The sequence below is a fragment of the Vigna radiata genome, chromosome 1 (assembly GCF_000741045.1).
Source record: "Vigna radiata var. radiata cultivar VC1973A chromosome 1, Vradiata_ver6, whole genome shotgun sequence".
Lineage (NCBI taxonomy): Eukaryota > Viridiplantae > Streptophyta > Magnoliopsida > Fabales > Fabaceae > Vigna > Vigna radiata.
This window is the reverse complement of record NC_028351.1, coordinates 25,973,544-25,991,517: the sequence shown is the minus strand read 5'-3', so window position 1 is coordinate 25,991,517 and position 17,974 is coordinate 25,973,544. Positions and strand designations below refer to the sequence as shown.

The 17,974-nt window shown below is 33.8% G+C and overlaps 1 protein-coding gene across 1 annotated transcript; it reads right to left on the bottom strand.

Moving 5' to 3' along the window:
• Window positions 1-16,740: 16,740 nt before the first annotated feature.
• LOC106760180 lies at window positions 16,741-17,388 on the bottom strand. Its single transcript, XM_014643645.1, has one exon. The coding sequence runs from the start codon at window positions 17,386-17,388 to the stop codon at window positions 16,741-16,743; it is 648 nt and encodes a 215-aa protein (XP_014499131.1).
• Window positions 17,389-17,974: the final 586 nt, after the last annotated feature.

Genomic DNA, 17,974 nt, shown 5'->3' with positions numbered 1-17,974 from the left:
ATTTCAATCCATTTAGAAACAAGTATTTCATTTTTTCTAATTCATTATTTATTTGTATTTTCCATGAATATTGTATTCTTTTTCATGTGTTAGTGTATTTTATTTTGTTTAGGAATATTTTTGAATGGATAAATCTTGGATAACTAAGCCCCAAAATACAGTTGAATACTCAATTGGTTTGCAAAAGTTCTAGATTTTGCTTTTGAGAATGAGGCCTCTGGAGACACAATTCGATGTCCATGCCCCAAATGTGGGTTTGTGAAATGGCAAGCTAGAGGCGTAGTTGAGGAGCACTTGATTTTAAAACAATTTCCCATAAATTATGTTATTTGGAATCGTCATGGTGAGAGGCAAAGACAAGATATTTCTAGAAATGAAGATGAGTCACAAGAGACATTTCATTTTGAAAATCCAATGGAAACAATGATAAATGAAGCATTTGGACATTATAGGCAAGGTACTAATATAGGCAGATCACAACCATTGGGTGAAGATGATGTTATTAATGAAAGGCTAAGGAAGAATCATAATGAATTTAATGAGTTTCTCAATGACGGAAATCAAATATTGTGTGACGGGAGCAAGTACACAAAATTAGAGTTTGTGGATTAAGTGAAAAGGCAATGACTATGATCCTAGATTTGCTAAGAGATGCATTTAGTGAAGCAAAGTTGCCTCTTTCNTTTTATGAGGCTAAGAAAATCATCAACAAACTTGGTCTTAACTATACCAAAATAGATGCATGTCCAAATCATTGTATGTTATATTTAAGAGATGATGAAAAGGATTTGCAAACATGCAAACATTGTGGTACATCTAGATGGAACCCAAAGAAGAAAAAAAAGCAACCTGCAAAAGTTTTACGTTACTTTCCTTTGAAACCAAGATTGCAAAGATTGTTTATGTGCTCTAAGACTGCAGAGCATATGAGATGGCATTCTTCAGAGAACAAGGATGGAGTTATAAGGCATCCAAGGGATGGTGAGGCATGGAAGACATTTAGTGTAATGCATCCTGGATTTGCTTTAGATCCTCAAAATGTTAGCTTAGGCCTTGCTAGTGATGGTTTTAATCCTTTTGGCACTATGAGTTCTACTTATAGTATTTGGCCAGTGTTTTTAATTCCATACAATCTTCCACCTTGGCTTTGTATGAAGCACACTTCATTGATCCTATCCATGATCATTCCAGGTAAGCAGATGCCTGGAAATAGTATTGATGTGTACTTACAACCCCTTGTGGATGAGTTACGTGAGCTATGGAATGATGGGGTGGAGACCTTTGATTCTTCATTGAATGGAACTTTTAGAATGCAAGCAGCTCTTATGTGGACAATTAGTGACTTTCCTGGCCTTGGTATTTTATCTGGTTGGAACACACACACAGGTTTAGCTTGCCTTACTTGTAACTTTGATGCAGAACCTTGTCGTCTTCCTCATAGTAGGAAGTGGTGTTTTATGGGATATCGTCACTTTTTAAGTAAAAACCATATATTTAGATTGAATCGTGTTCGCTTTTATGGAAGCACTGAAGAACGGAATCCACCACTAAAATTATCAGGATCTAACAATTTTAGGCAAGTGGAAAATATTAATGTTACATTTGGGAGAGGAATTCATTTGGATGGTAGAGGAAAAAGATGTAGACAAGAAGTTAAACAGTGGAATAAAATAAGCATTTTCTTTGAACTTCCATATTAGGAGTCTAATTTGTTATGTCACAATTTAGACTTCATGCACATTGAAAAGAATGTATTTAACAATTTAATTTATACTTTGTTGAATGAAAAGCCTAAATCCAAAGACAATCTTAATGCAAGGAAAGATTTGAAGGAAATGGACATAAGACAAGGTCTTTGACCAGATGATAATGGAAGATACCACCTTGCTTTGTTTTCACTAACTTGTGATACCAAAAAGTTGTTTCTCAAAACTTTGAAAAATGTTTTAGTACCTGATGGTTACTCAAGTAACATTTCTAGATGTGTTGATGATGTTCAACATAAAATATCAGGACTAAAAAGTCATGATTGCCATATTATTATGGAGCAATTACTTCCATTGGCAATATGTAATTTGTTACCAAACCATGTTACTACAACCTTGGTGGAGTTTTGCTCATTCTTTAAGGCCCTTTGTAGTAAAAGCTTAAATCTTGAAGGCCTTGAAATGCTTCAAAATCCTATTGTGGTTACACTTTGCCACTTAGAGATGTTATCCCCACCATCATTCTTCATAGTTATGGTTTATTTAACTGTCCATTTGGTAGAGGAAGCAAAGCTTGGAGGTCCAGTTCATTATCGATATATGTATCCTATAGAAAGGTAATTGCTAACTACTTTTGGTTCAAGGTATGATATTATATGTATCCAATTTATTTAATTTAATTATTTATCATTATTATAGGGAATTAGGTCATTTAAAGACCTTTGTACGAAACAAGGCACAACCAGAAGGTTCTATAGCTGAGGGATANTTAGCTGAAGAGTCTCTTACNTNTTNTTCTAGATACATTGAAGATATAGAGACAAGGTTCAATAGACAACGACGTGTTTGTGATAACCCAGATGATAAGAGTCTCTTACATTACGACGTGTTTCATCTATATTCCCACTAGGTGGGAAGGTGGTAGGAGGTTCCTCAATGTTTACTTTAACTCATGCAAAATCTACAAGCCCATCGATACTTGCTTTTAAATTGTGCGATAGTCACACCGTTTGTTAAGTAAGTACACTACATTAAGTGTGTGATTTGTAGTTAAACAAATTGAACTACATTATTATTCTATTTTATGCATATAATGTAATTAATTTTTGTAGTGAATTTAGAGATCTAATAAAAAGAAGATCAAGAGGAAGGCGACCTTCAACTACTGAGATAGAAACTAGAGTGTTTAAAGAGTTTGTTGATTGGTTTCAAAGGCGGGTGGGTGATCAAATAGAACACTTTCTCTTACTTACCAAGTTTTCTTTTAATTATATCTAACATTATTTCCTTATTTAGATTATGAATCTAGAAACAATAAATTCAATGTCTACTGACTTGAAGTTTCTAACACGAGGTCCATTGGATAATGCTAGAAGATTTACTGCTTACAACATCAATGGGTTCAAATTTCGAACATTGACTCGTGATGAGGGATTGAGAACACAAAATAGTGNTGTCTTTTTAACATCTAATACAACTTGTGTTTCAAGTACTGTTGATAGGAACTTAAGGCAAGCAGACTTATCCTATTATGGAAAGTTGGAGGATATTATTGAGNTTAATTATTATGGTCGATTCAAAGTTGTTCTTTTCAAGTGTAAGTGGGTAGATACTACAAGAGAGAGAGGATATAAAAAGGANCAATGGAATTTTAATTGTGTTAACTTTGATAGACTTATTCATATTGGAAACCGTGAAGAACATGAACCTTATATTGAGGCATCTCAAGCACAAATGGTATATTATGTTGATGATGTGGTTAATGAAGGATGGAGTGTTGTTGTGCATTTAAAGCCAAGAGAATTGTATGAAATGGGAGAAGAAGTACAAGAAGAGTTATATGAAAACGAACCATACCAAGATCAAGAGTTGAACAAATTTTATAGTAATGACAATGAATATGTTCAATTGGCTACAAACCATTTAGACGAGGATATCAATTAGTCAAATGTATGAGTTGAAAATATAATTAATAGTGATTTATTATTTTCAATTATTTTCAATTATTTTCATTGCATGTATAATTCACTCATGGTTGATTTCTTAAGGTGATGATATGTACCACATGTTTGGTTTCTCAGTTTCAGGTTAAGAAGAAGTTACCTTTTCTGAATTGTGACTCTTTATTAGCTCATTCATATGTGTGATGTATTTGGCTGGATGGCATAGATTACCAGGCGATGTATTGTGATTCTAGTTTTTGCAAGTTTAGATTGATTTTGTTTTAGTATTTTACCCAATAGGGGATTTTTGGTTCTGCTAGTCTTTTACCTCAATTAGTTATGTTTAGGATCAATTTACATTGCATTGGCTGTGTTTGAATCAGTAACGTATTAGTTAGATTATCTTAGCGCATATAATCTGAAGTCACAATATACACTCTAGGTTGTTGCTACCAACATTGCTTAAATTTTGCATAGCAATTCTAGTGTTATCATAATATTGTAGACTTGTTTGAACCATTGCATCTATACTTCATCTCCATTTCATATTAGTCTGCATCTAGCAACCAATATAGCATACCGTATCAGCATTCAAAAATCCTGATGTGTACCACTGTTTTTAAACTGTAAAACGTGGTTTCAATCTATGACTTATAGTTTTGCACATAGTATACTTGTTTAGATGGCATCTTTCAATCATTCTTATCATTTTAAACTTGTTATACTGTTTGCATGTGCATATTCTGCATTAGCACCCAAGGAAGGCAGAATTGGCTTTGAACCTGTGTTCATAAGTTGTCAAAGCTGCCAGACTTGGTTTTAATAAATTATTTTCATTCTTTGCTTCCTTGTTTGTGACCCTACTGCATATTTTGCATTATTAGGATATAGTGTACCTCATTATATCTCTCTTTCCTATCCTTCCTTCTAGTGTACCCATTTGAATGTCTTCTCTCTCTTTTCTTTGGGTCCCCGCTCAATCCAGAACCACTCTCTACCTAGTTTCTCTTCTTCCTATAGCTACCAACGATCACCCTGGTGTCATAGGTTAACCGTGCAGTACTGTTTTCAGCACATGTAATTCATTCTGGTGGCATAGATTATCAGGCTATCAACCAGAATTAGAATAACAATACTGGAAGTTAAATAGAATGACATATATATATCAGACTTTTTTGCCTAATGCATTTCTTTCTTTTAATATTTGTAATAAATATGTAGCCATGCCAAAGGTCAATCGATTCCGAAATCTACAAAAATCATCATCAACAAATGCTACAATGACTTCTCCATTGATTGAAGACCAATCATCATCAACAAATCCTTCACCATCAACAAATCCTATAATGTCTGAATCTATTGAAGTACTACCACATGTTTTAATAAGTCCTTCACCAACAAATGAGACCCCATCACATGATTCATTGAACTCAACAGAAAACATAGAGCAACCTACAACATCGATGCCCACAGAAAACATAGAGCAACCTACAACATCCAAAAAACATGTTGGACGTGAATCTTCATCATATTGGAATGTCGATGCAATAGGTATATGTCATTTATTTTTCTGCATGCATAATTTTTTAAATTTTACTTATGGTTGAGTAAGTTTTTTGATTGTTAAAGACCTAGAAGGAGTTATCAAGAAAATAAAGGTGAAGGTCAGAGAACTAAATAACTTACCTAATGGGGAACGCATCATTGTAGAGTTTGATAAGGTAGGCATGGCTATAGGCGAAGGACAAGGAGTACTTGCGGGATATTGTGGGATATTGGCAATAAATGATAATTTATTTCCTATTAATTTTGAAAGGTGGTCTGGAAAAATAGGCATGCCTAACACCTACTTTTTAGAATGCTTTAAGGAAGTGTTACAGGTATATATATCATTCATGTATTCAAATGCCCCACACTTACTTTTTACTCACTAACCATGTTTTCTTTTTTTCAAAAGCTTCGATTTTGTTTTAAGACTACTGAAGCTACTGCCCAATGATATTGCAAATTAACTTTGGGTAAGTGTGGGCTATGATCCAACAAAAACAAAAGATCAAATCATATGCAATGTGCCGACCGGTATAGATAGAACTCAATGGGCTCACTTTGTTACATATCGTCTAAAATTGGAGACAATGGTACAAGTTTCATTATTGTTTAGGCTATGAATTATTTGTGTATATTATTATTTTGATTGTTATGTCAACTTACAATTGTTTTTTTTCATAGGAGTTTTGTAAAAAAAATAGAGAAAATCGCAAGAAGCAAGTAATTCCTCGTACTGGTGGTTCTAAACCCATCTCAAGAAGAAGACAAGAGATGGTAGTGATATTAGTACACATAACGAGTTTTAGTAATTTTCAAAATTTACTATTTATTTTAACTTATCCTTTTATTTAGCTTTTGGAAAGTGGACAACTGCCTAGTTGTGGAGAGTTATATATTGAAACTCATAAAAGAAAAGATGACTCATTTGTAAATGAGGCGGCAAAGGTTATAGCGGTTAGTTTTACTATAATATGATATTTTAAAACATTATGCTTCAATATTTAGATTTTTAATTACAAATTGTTATACTATAGGAACAAATTGAAGTGGGTTTGAGTCAAAGCACTACTGAAGAATCACAGGTTTCTCCTCATGATGTTGTTGGTAGAGTGTTAGGCCCAGAGCATTCCGGGAGAGTGCGATGCATGGGTTTGGGAGCAGCTCCTACTAACTCATTCAGAAATACAAGAATGCGACTTTCAGATTTAAGCATTGGTTCATCTAGTACTGCCACATCATCAACATCTACTAATCAATGGGAACAGAAGTACATGAATTTAGAAAGTGCACTGAAAGCATACATGATAATGAAAGAAGGAAAGATTCCTGATGAATTGGCTACCTTCTTTGATCCTCAACCACAAGTAAGTTACTAAATAAGTATAAGTACTATAAGTGATATATTGTAATTATTATGTGCACATGTGATTGAGTTTAAGAAATTAGTTTAACAAATGTTGATAAGTCGTGATTTTCCAATATATTTTATTTAATCATATGAAGTAACTAATTACTTTTTATTGACCTGGAAAACTTGTAGGATTGATTAAACTTTTATAGAATTATCTGATGATATAAACAATACTATAATCCATGTTGCAAAAAAATTACTACACACTTAGACTCCAAGGGTCAATATATTTAAGGTCAATTATAGGAATAGTGTTTAGAGTTTCCAAATAAATAATTATAAAGTTTGTTCGTTGAATATGTCAAGTTTAGACAATTGCTTATTAAAGGGGATAAAGGCAAAACTGTATAAGAAAAGATTGGCTTCCTTCCCCTTTAGGCATAACCAAAGTTACTAACTGCATTAATTTTCCCCAAAGCATCTCTTCTTCTGGAATCATAAGGAGAACCGATACATGCGAGGTGGAATTGATTTTTTTTTTTCTTTTGGCACCCTCTTAATGAATATTTCAAAACTTTGTTTCTGTATGTTAGGTAGCTCTGAAGTTGATGTTTGGAAGATTTAAAGTCATGTCTTGTTCAAAAGCCTATTTGGAAAAATAAAAAAATGACCAAGATAATAGAAATCATACTTTGTTGGACCTATTGCACATATGTTTAAACTTCAAAAAATATGGTCTTAAGGCAACGTTAAACCATTATCACATTCTAATTTTTTGTCTCAGCTGCTGTTAAGACTTTGGCAAGTGCACCAAGTCGTCTAAAGTAATAAACCAGTAAGACCGGATATCGTTTCCCAAGAGACTCATTGCACTAGACAATCATATAATTTCTAACTAACCTAGACTAAAGAATGCTTTCATAATTTGGGTTTTAGTGCAATTAAAGTAAATATGAAACATAAATGATAAAAGTGATATTAGGTACTCAAACACTTGGAAATGGTAAGATTAGAGATGATATGGAATGATATTATTGGGGGTATGATTTCACCTACTTCACTCTTATGTATAGAAAATCACTTCCTCTTCATTAATATGTCAATGTCAATCTACTAGTTTACTCAAACCCCAATTCCTTGGTAAAAAGAGCCTAGACTTCCTCCTTAGACTCTAATCCCTTGGAAAACCTAACGATTAGTTCCGCATTAAGAAATGAGATTTTAAGACAACCAAGGGTCCTAGTTCTATCCCTAGATATTATTTCCTTTAGGTGTTTAACCCAAATTCGGGTTTACCCAACATTTCCCAATATTAAGCAACCCTAAAATCAAGTCATGAGTAGCAATTTCACAACAAGCATTAAGAGAAGAAATCAAACACTAACAATCAATGAAAGAGGCATATATTCATTCCAACCAAAATGATTTACATAAGAGTTTAGTGGCTACATCAATCCCCCAACAATAATGGAACTAGCTCTCCATGAATGGAGAGCTCAAGCTTACAAAAATGGAGGAAATGGAAGAAGAAAGAAGACCCAAGGGTGAAGATGGACTGTTCCCACAGCTCCTAGCTTACTCCAAGAGCTCCCAATGAGAGAAAATGAGTCTGGGTGCCCAAAAGATCCCAAGCCCGGCACGTTTTAGGCCTAAAAAAACCTAATTTTTCCACATCAGCATTGCCACCGCTCAGCTGCACCTCAGCTACACCCCAGCTGCAGATTTCCAAAGAGCTGGGCGCTCAGCTGCACCTCAGCTGCACCCCAGCTGCAGCTTTCTAGAGAGCAGGGCGCTCAGCTGCACCCCAGCTGCACCTCAGCGACAACCTTCCAGTGAGCAGGGCGCTCAGCTGCACCCCAGCTACAACATTCCAGAGGAGAATGGGGCTCAGTCGCACCCCAGCGGCAACATCAATCTTTGCTCAATATTTCCTCTTTTACATTCATTCTTGCTTCTGTGGTTCTTCCATTCGTCGGTTTGGCCAACAAGCTTCATGTACATGATCTAACAACCAAAAAGTGGGGATTAGTGAAGCAATTTAAATGAATTCAACTAAAGATGTAGCTACTTAGAAACTTAACAAATTGAGGCATAAAGAAGGTATAAAGCTAAGAAAGAGTTGACATTTTCTCTCAATTCACTAATGAAATCATAGCAAAATATGTCATCATCAGCTGCCTTACATGAAAACTACTATAATTTGAATAATGACTTTTAAAAGAATTCTATTTGAATAATTTTGTATATGTTATTTTAAAAATGTGAGCACATGTAATTGAGTTTATTTTATTAATTTTTTTTATATTATTTCAGCAAGCTGGTGATGCAAATGAACCAGAGTCTCCTTTGGGGTCAAGACAATCATCTGGTGGAAGTAACATTTAGGGAATTTAGGGAGTTTATGATATTGTTTTGGATAAAACTATACTTAATTTATTATGAATTGAGTAACATTTCTTTCTTTGAAACTATTTCTGCAATTGTATTGACTTCTAGCCAATCATGTCATTATGTTAAGTGAAAAAAAAAAAAGTGTGGAAACTGGATCAATTGAATATAAATTTTGATTAAGGTTTTTTTAACTACTTTTCTTCTAGCTTACTACTGTAATTGTATAATTTTTTTTAATTTATTTTTCTAAATTCTTTCCTATTTACGGGTTTTTGTTCTATGGTATCATTTTTTATTACGAGGAATCATATTTGTTTGGTATTTAATAATTTTAAAAATAATTTAAATTTACTTAATTTTGAGATTGAAAAAAAAAATTAAGAAGAAAAGAAAGAAGTTAGTGGAAATAGGTAGTTATTATAGACGATAACATCCATTGTTATGGAATCCAGTCCCACAAAATAAAGGAGGTTAAAAACATCCACAAAATAATAACTAATAATAGAGGAGGTTTTTACCCTCCGCAAAAAAACTTCTGCAAATTGAATGTGATACTGAGAGTCACAGAAAACCCCCACAGATAGATTGTGGCGACTCAAATTGCGGGGGTTTGAAAAACCCCCGGAAATTATTTAGCGGATGGTGAAAACCCCCGCAAATCATAAAACAAACCCCCCTAAATGACATTTTTTTTGTAGTGTCCAACCCTCACTAAACTTCACTCATCCTCATTCCACAGCATTCGCTTCAGCAACACACATATATACATATAATTACTCGTCCTACCCTCCTTATTACACAACCCTTCTGCCACCGTCTTTATTCGAACATCATGCTACCCCCAACACCTATTCCTTGGTTTCTCTCCCATGCATCACGAAAACATAACTAAGAACTCACACACTCAAAGCAAAGATAAAGCAATACATGAGCGTAACAACACACTTCAAACCTATAAGGAAAGATAAAGCAATACATGAGCGTAACAACACACTTCAAACCTATAAGGAAAATGCAAGCAATACGAATCCATATATATAGCTAGGTTACTTCCCTTACCTAGTTCAGAGAACTCTAAGCTCCTCGTGGTGCCCTAGCCTTGTCCTTGTTCGAATAATTTCTTCCTTGCTTCCCGCTGTCACGTTCCAAGGAAGATGATGAGATCTCTCTCACAATTGATTGATGTGGAAACAAACAACTTGGGCTACTACTCGCAGCCGTTGCACCCAAAAATAACATATTCTTGATTAATGATTATGGTTTTCTGCATAATCAAGAGTAGAAGTAGTATTGACATTTTATAATTTATAAACATAATTAAGCATTAGAATTTATTACACATATAAGTTTTCTAAAATGCATACATATATTATATTTACACAAAATTGGGATACATAACTCCCTTAAAACATTAGCATAGATGTATTATATCTTATTCAATTTTTATGCTGCTATCATTTATATCAGTCTCATGTTATGTATTTTCTTTTCTCTTTATTAATACACTAACTTTTAACTTTAAAAATTATTTTAACTTCTGCGTTCATATCATAAATATTTATTTTACATAATTATATTTTATAACAAATAAATATTTTAAAAATTTTAAATTATATTATTATTAAAATTCATAATAATTAAATATTATTATATTTGCCGATTCAAATATTTGCCCATATTCACTGCTTCAATGTTTTACGTGCAATGGATTTGTCTACATTTCTTTACTCTTATCTAGTGATGAACCAGTATTCCAATTGTATTGGTGAAGTGCTATAATATTAGGCAGTATTGAGTCCTTACCATTTCAATGGTTGCAGTTCCTGGTGATCCTTATCTCCTGAATAATGTTGCTCCACTAGTTCCTATTCCTGTTCCTGCTCCATCCTTTGATAATTTTTCAGGTACTAATCAACATATGTTGTAGAAAGGAAAATATCTTTCTTTTGAGCTTGTAGTTTGTCTGTCATATCCCCTACCAAATACTACGCACTTAATTTATTTAATTAATTTAATTTTTTGGTTACAACTGATCAAGTTGACCACAAGACTCATGTACCCTACGTATGGATCATTGGGGGCTTAGGAGTTGGTCTAATTCTAATTGTATTAACTGTGATTCTCTGTGTTTCTATGAGATAATAAAAAACTTTAACAATATTTGCATACTGGTTGTGATTGTTTGTGCGTTGAACATAGTTTAATTGAATTCTACATTTATTGTAGCATTGCCTATTATCTAAAGACATCTATCTCCGACTTATCATGTACTTTTTGAAGTTGTCTTTTTGAGTTGTGATAGTTAAATTGTGTATATATGTCTCATGATTTGTATCTAAAAGTTTCTGAGTTTAAGCCATTAATATTATAATTTGACTTAAACTATTCATTGTGTAGATATTTGATGACACGTCTCCAATGGAATACCATGTCATAAAGGATGTTCGAGAGTAGTAGGCTACATTTTTTTTAACCATTTGTAAATGATTAGATGTTTCAATATTACATTTTGAGTTTAGAACTATTTTATGTGTAACTATGTTAAATAACTATATTAGGTTAGGAACTTTGTTAGCTAAATATTACATTTTGATGTGTTAATAGAAACAATATTGATTATTTTACTCGTTATTGATTATTTAAACTGCATTCTGGATTAAATTTTATGCAGGTCTGAATATGGATAGTACAAATCTAATATTTAAAAAAAAGGTCACGTTTTACACCGGTTCAAGTCATATCAGGTATAGAAAGTTTTGTATAATAGCAAGCTTCTTTTATACCTGTTGTAGACAGAAACGGTGTAAAAAGTTCAATTTTTTTATACCGTTTTTAGAACCGGTGTAAAAAAACGAAAACTTTCTATACCCCTGCTTTTATACCAATACGAAAACCGGTATAAAAAGCTTGTTTTAAGTTGTATAAAAAATCTTTTTTGACATAGTGAAGAATTTGTTTTCTCCTATTATGCTTATTTTTAAGGGCAATCTCCTAGCATTGGGATAAAAAAAAATATTAAATCATTAACAAAATTTTATGAAAAGAAATAAAGGTTTTACCTTTGTTCTTTCTTCAAGTCGATAATCAACAAAAGATGCCCAATGATCTCTATCCATGACTTCTGGAGCCATGGCAATCAATTCTTCTCTGGTACNTGTGCCATCATCTCTTTGGTTCCATAACTCTTGCCAACAATCTCTTTATTTATGATTTAGTTCTTTCAAGATATAATTGATTTGAATATCAGAATTCACTGCAAACTTTGCCTTCAAAACAGATTTAATAAAAAATTAACAAACAATTACCAAATAAATTAATTGTGAATGCCTTTTTTAAATGGTATTCTAAATTTACATTACTTACTTGAATGGTATTTTGAATTATGCCTTCTCTGTAGTCTTTGGGAATCTTCTTCCAACTAGAATAACAAATTGGGAACACCTTAAAGCTTCTAGCAATACTTCCCAAAAATCGATTCAATAATGCTCCACCATCTTCAATCAGTTGATACTCCTCATTCCAATATACAATAATCCTTTCATTTTGAGGCAAATTACAAACATCATTTGTTTTTAAGTGTTTGGAAGTCATCTTACATTGGTCATCTATGAAAAAATAAAATTTGTGTCAAATACCCTTGTGTCAAAAAAACTTCAACAATAAATATTCATATAAGTAACATAATGCAAGCATTAATATGTTGATCTTGTGTTTTACCAATAACATCAACCAACCATGCTCCCTTGTGTGGTGGTGGTCTTTCTTGTTTATGAGTATCCTGATTTTCATCTTGTTCATGTTCATATTGTACATGAAAATTTCTTCCAACTTGAGGTAGTGAATGAAGAGCATCTTCATTTGAGGGCTACACAAGTTTAAGCACCAGATCAACAGAATTTTTTACAGTCAATATATTTCTAAAATAGTTTTTTCTTTACAACATTGTGGTACTGTTGAGGACACTACTAAAATGTACACAGGAAGAGAAATGTGTGTCAAAGTAAGCATTATGTAATTTTAGGTTCAAAGGGGAGCTGTGCAAAGTGGCAGATTTTCCTCCTATCAAATCAATGGGCTTATTTTGCACTGCATAGAGTTAGGTAGATCAAAATTATGACGGAGCTTCCATACACACAGCACGAGAACTTGAAGAGAATACTAAACTTATTGTTATTGTTGAAACCAACTCTTCTCGGAGCTAGAAAAGGAATGTTCATGCATCAAGAATGAGCTTCAAAAGTTTGGATTTGCACAATTGTGCAGTTTGGATGCCTGATGATGATAGGAGGGAAATGCTTTTGACACATGAGTTGAAACCAAACTCAGCAAGTAGTTTTCACAATTCTATTCCTATTAGTGATCCGGATGTGTTGGAGATAAAGAAGAGCAATGGGGTTTGGATTTTGAGGCCTGATTCGAAACTGGGAGCTGCAAGTAGTGGTGGTGGATCTGGGGATTCAGGTGTTGTGGCAGCCATTCGCATGCCCATACTTCATGTTTCCAATTTCAAAGGAGGGACACTAGAGTTAGTTGAAACGGCTTATGCCATTTCAACAACAAATTGTAATGTTAAAGAGCATTACAATAATGAATCTCAGGAAGTCCTCAGCTTCAGCATAAAGGTCAAAGATAAATAAAACACTTACATTAACTTGAAAAAAAAAATCATTTGAGGATGGAATAGGAGTAGGAGTGCATGTGCTTTGGACTTGAGGGGCAAATAGAGAAGGAGAGGATTGGACTTGAGGAGCAGCACTTTGAGTTGCTGATGGATGATTAACAATATGACCCCATGTGCTTTGCTATGTATGATGTTTTGTCATTTTCTTGACATAACTGTAGCACAACTACTGCACATGACATACTACTTAGATCAATGATTTCTATTAAAGGAAAATGTAAATAAAGCAACATTCTTCCATATCCAATGAAAAGAAAGAACAATAAAAAAATCACTTATTAAAAAATTAGGGTATATTAATTATGTGAGACACAATTGATATGGGGTAATTAATAAAAGGTTGTGGTTGGAAGCATGCAGAGTGCAGACTGTAGAGAGAGTGCAGAGAAAGATGAGAAGTGAGGAGTGTATTAAAAATATCTATATAGGAACAGGGTAATCTATATACCAGAGGACAAAAAAATATAAAGATAAAAAAATACATACTCTGATATTTCTGGAGACTTTATCAACTTAGTGAGAACATCAACTGCAATAAGGGGATTGTTTTCCACCCGTTCCTGATTTTAAGAAAAATGAGAATGAAACACCAAGACCTGACTTTGTCATTGATTCACCAAAAAAATTACAAAAACACGTACTGGCAATTTTCTTGGTGTCAGTCCACAGTGATATACAAGCTTTGGATTATTGGCTAGGTCCACTAGAACTTGTTGGATTAAAGAAAGTTACAAGTCGTATTTCAGTTAGATTGCTATTGTTAGTATTTTAAAGGTTATAAAAGGAGTAGTTGATAAGNTAGAGGAAATGTGGAGATAGTAGGATGTAGAAGTAGTAGTTGGAAGAANTGTTGTAGTTGTCTTAGTTNTTGTAGATGTTGGCTTCTTGTCTACATGCATCATATGGTAGAGTTCATGGGTATTTATCTTAGTTGTTGTAGATGTTGGCTTCTTGTCTACATGCATCATATGGTAGAGTTCATGAGTATTTATAGACCCATAGAATATTCTAGAACATACTAGCCATAACTACTGTGGAATGTTCTAGATTTTTACCTATGTAGAATATTCTTAATTTTTCTTTCTATCTTAGACTTTTCTACAATATTCTAGAACTTGTGTTACATTTCTTTCCTTCTATCTTAGGAGTTTCTACATTATTCTAGAATTTGCATTACACTTTAATAATCCTCCTTAATGCAAATTCGGTAACTCCAAGCACTGTGCGTAGTAGTTCAAATATTGGCCTTGGTAACATATCTTCAATTTGATCTTCGTCTCCATTTCCTTGACCATAGTTCTTGCTTTGATTCTTCTTCATAAGAGTTAGGCTCAATAATGGCCATATTGCAAGTTTCATATATGTCNACCAAAGATCTTACTCTTCTTGGACTAGATTCAGGTGAAGAATCTTGTTGTTGTGGAGGTGGAGAAAGCGTACCTGGATTTTCTGCTTCTTCTTGAGTTTCTTCTTGAGATTGCTGCACTGGAATTAGAATGTTGCTTTTAACAACTTTTTCTTCTTCCCAATTCCAAGAAGCATTTTCATCAACTTCAACATCTCGACTAATGATGAGCTTTTGTGTTTGTAGGTTGTAGACTCGATAGCCTTTTGATGGTGTGCTATATCCCAAGAATATTCCTCGTATAGTCTTATCTTTAAGCTTGTGCCTCCTTTGATCAGGAACATGTATATAGCAGATAGACCCAAATACTCGTAAGTGTTTTGCTGATGGCTTTCTCCCACTCCAAGCTTCAATAGGAGTCTTGTGTGGGACTGCCTTAGTTGGACATCTATTTAGAATGTAAACTGCAATGTAGACTGCTTCAGCCTAAAAAGTGTTAGGCATGTTTTTCTCTTTTAGCATTGATCTTGCCATCTCCATAACAGTGCGATTCTTTCTCTCTGACACATCATTTTGTTGTGGAGTATATGCAACTGTAAGTTGTCGCTCTATGCCTTCATCTTCACAGAATTTGTCAAACTTTGTGAGATATGTACTCCTTGCCACGATCACTTCTGAGTACTTTTATTTGTTTCCCACTTTGCTTCTCAACAAGGGCCTTAAATTTCTTGAATACTCTGAAGACTTCTGACTTTGCCTTTAAGAAATAGACCCATGTCATTCTAGAGAAGTCATCAATGAAGAGGATGAAATACCTGTTGTTGTGATGTGAAGGCGTTCTCATTGGTCCGCAAACATCGGTATGAATCAACTCCAATAAGTCTTTTGCTCTCCATGCTTTGTCTGTTGAGAATGGTAATCAGTGTTGTTTTCCGATGAGACATCCTTCTCACGATTCATTATTCTCTTTCAACAATGGAAGATCTCTCATCATGTTTTTCTGATATAGAAGCTTTAAGGCATGTGTGTTGAAGTGGCCAAATCTCCTATGCCAAAGCCATGAGTCATCAACTTCTACCTTCATGGCAATATTAGTTCCAGGTTTGAAGCTTATAGGAAAGCTTTTATTTCTCTTCTCCATTTTTACTTGGCCAATTTCTATGATTTTACTATCATAAATTTTGCATGTATCTTTCTCAAAATGAAGAGAATATCCATTCTCCATCATTTGGCCAATACTTAAAAGATTCTCTTCAAGATTAGGAACTAGTAAAACATCCTTGATGAATTTCGTACCTTTCTTTGTTTCCACCATGACAGTTCCTTTGCCTTGAGACTCCACTGTGGTGCCATTTCCTAGTCGAACTTTGACATTGACAGATTTATCAATATTTTTGAAGATGCTTTGATCTTTCGCCATGTGATTACTACATCCACTGTCCAAGTACCATCTTCCTTCTCCACCAGGAGATTCTTGTTTGGCATAGAATAAGAGTTTGTCTTGATTATCTTCTTCTGCAAAGTTTGCTTGATGCTTATTCTTATTATGACAATACTTTTCTATGTGACCAAATTTCTTGCAATAGTGGCATTGAGGTTTTCCATGATGCCAACAGTCCTTTTCCAAGTGACTTGTCTTTTTATAGATGCCACATGGAGGATATTTTCCTTGATGAGTCATAGAGAAGCTTCTAGAATTTTCTTTATTTCTAGAAATTTCTCCTTTACTTCTATTTCCTTCACAATCTTTCTGAGACCGCAATTTTAGTTTTTATTCAAAAGGCATTTTCAACCGAGTCTTCTTCATGCCTTTTCAATCTTTGTTCATAAGCTTCAAGAGAGCCCATTAGTTGTGTTACTGACAATGTAGCCAAATCTTTTGTTTGTTCAATCGCAGTTGCGATTACATCATATTTTTGGGGAATTGAAATTAAAATTTTCTCAACCATCTTTTTGTCAAGAATATTTTCCCCATAGGCTTTGATCTGACTAACTATTTCTTTTATTCTAGAATAGTAGTCTTTGATGGTCTCAGATTCTTTCATTCTTAATAATTCAAACTCTCGTCTTAGAGAATGAAGTTTAACATTGCGTACCTCGTCACTTCCTTGAAACTCCTCTTGTATTGTGTTCCAAGCTTGTTTTGCACTTGTGGCACCAATTATCCTTGGAAAAATTGTGTCATCAACTGCTTGTTGAAGAATAAATAAAGCCCTTGAATCCTTCTGTTTGTTTTCCTTCAACTCTTTCTTTTGAGTTGTAGTAAGAGTGGAGGTGTCTTTTTGAATAGTGAATCCTTCTTCTATGATGTCCCATATATCTTGAGAGCGGAAGAATGTCTTCATTTTGACACTCCAGAAATCATAATTTTCTCCTGTGAAAATAGGTACTGGAAGTGATGATGTTTGATTGGTAGTAGCCATGAGTTGAGAAAATATTTTGGAGGTAGTACAAAACGGGGTTATAGTTTTGTTTAAGGTAGTTGAAAATTTTATCTACGCCCAGTAGATGACCGAACGTAGCTCTGGTACCACTGTTAGGATATTGAGGTTATAAAAGGAGTAGTTGATAAGCTAGAGGAAATGTGGAGATAGTAGGATGTAGAAGTAGTAGTTGGAAGAAGTGTTGTAGTTGTCTTAGTTGTTGTAGATGTTGGCTTCTTGTCTACATGCATCATATGGTAGAGTTCATGAGTATTTATAGACCCATAGAATATTCTAGAACATACTAGCCATAACTAATGTGGAATGTTCTAGATTTTTACCTATGCAGAATATTCTTGATTTTTCTTTCTATCTTAAACTTTTCTACAATATTCTAGAACTTGTGTTACATTTCTTTCCTTCTATCTTAAGGAGTTTCTACATTATTCTAGAATTTACATTACACTTTAATAGCTATATTTTGATAAACTACGGTGACCTCAAACTAACTGATACGTAGAACTTGTTAAAATCAGTTACAAAAATCTGTTGAAATCTCTTGTACAGGAGGATTAAACTCATTTCA

Excerpts from the sequence above, each read along its gene's own strand:
- LOC106760180 (XM_014643645.1), bottom strand. The coding sequence starts at position 17,388 with ATGGCTACTACCAATCAAACATCATCACTTCCAGTACCTATTTTCACA.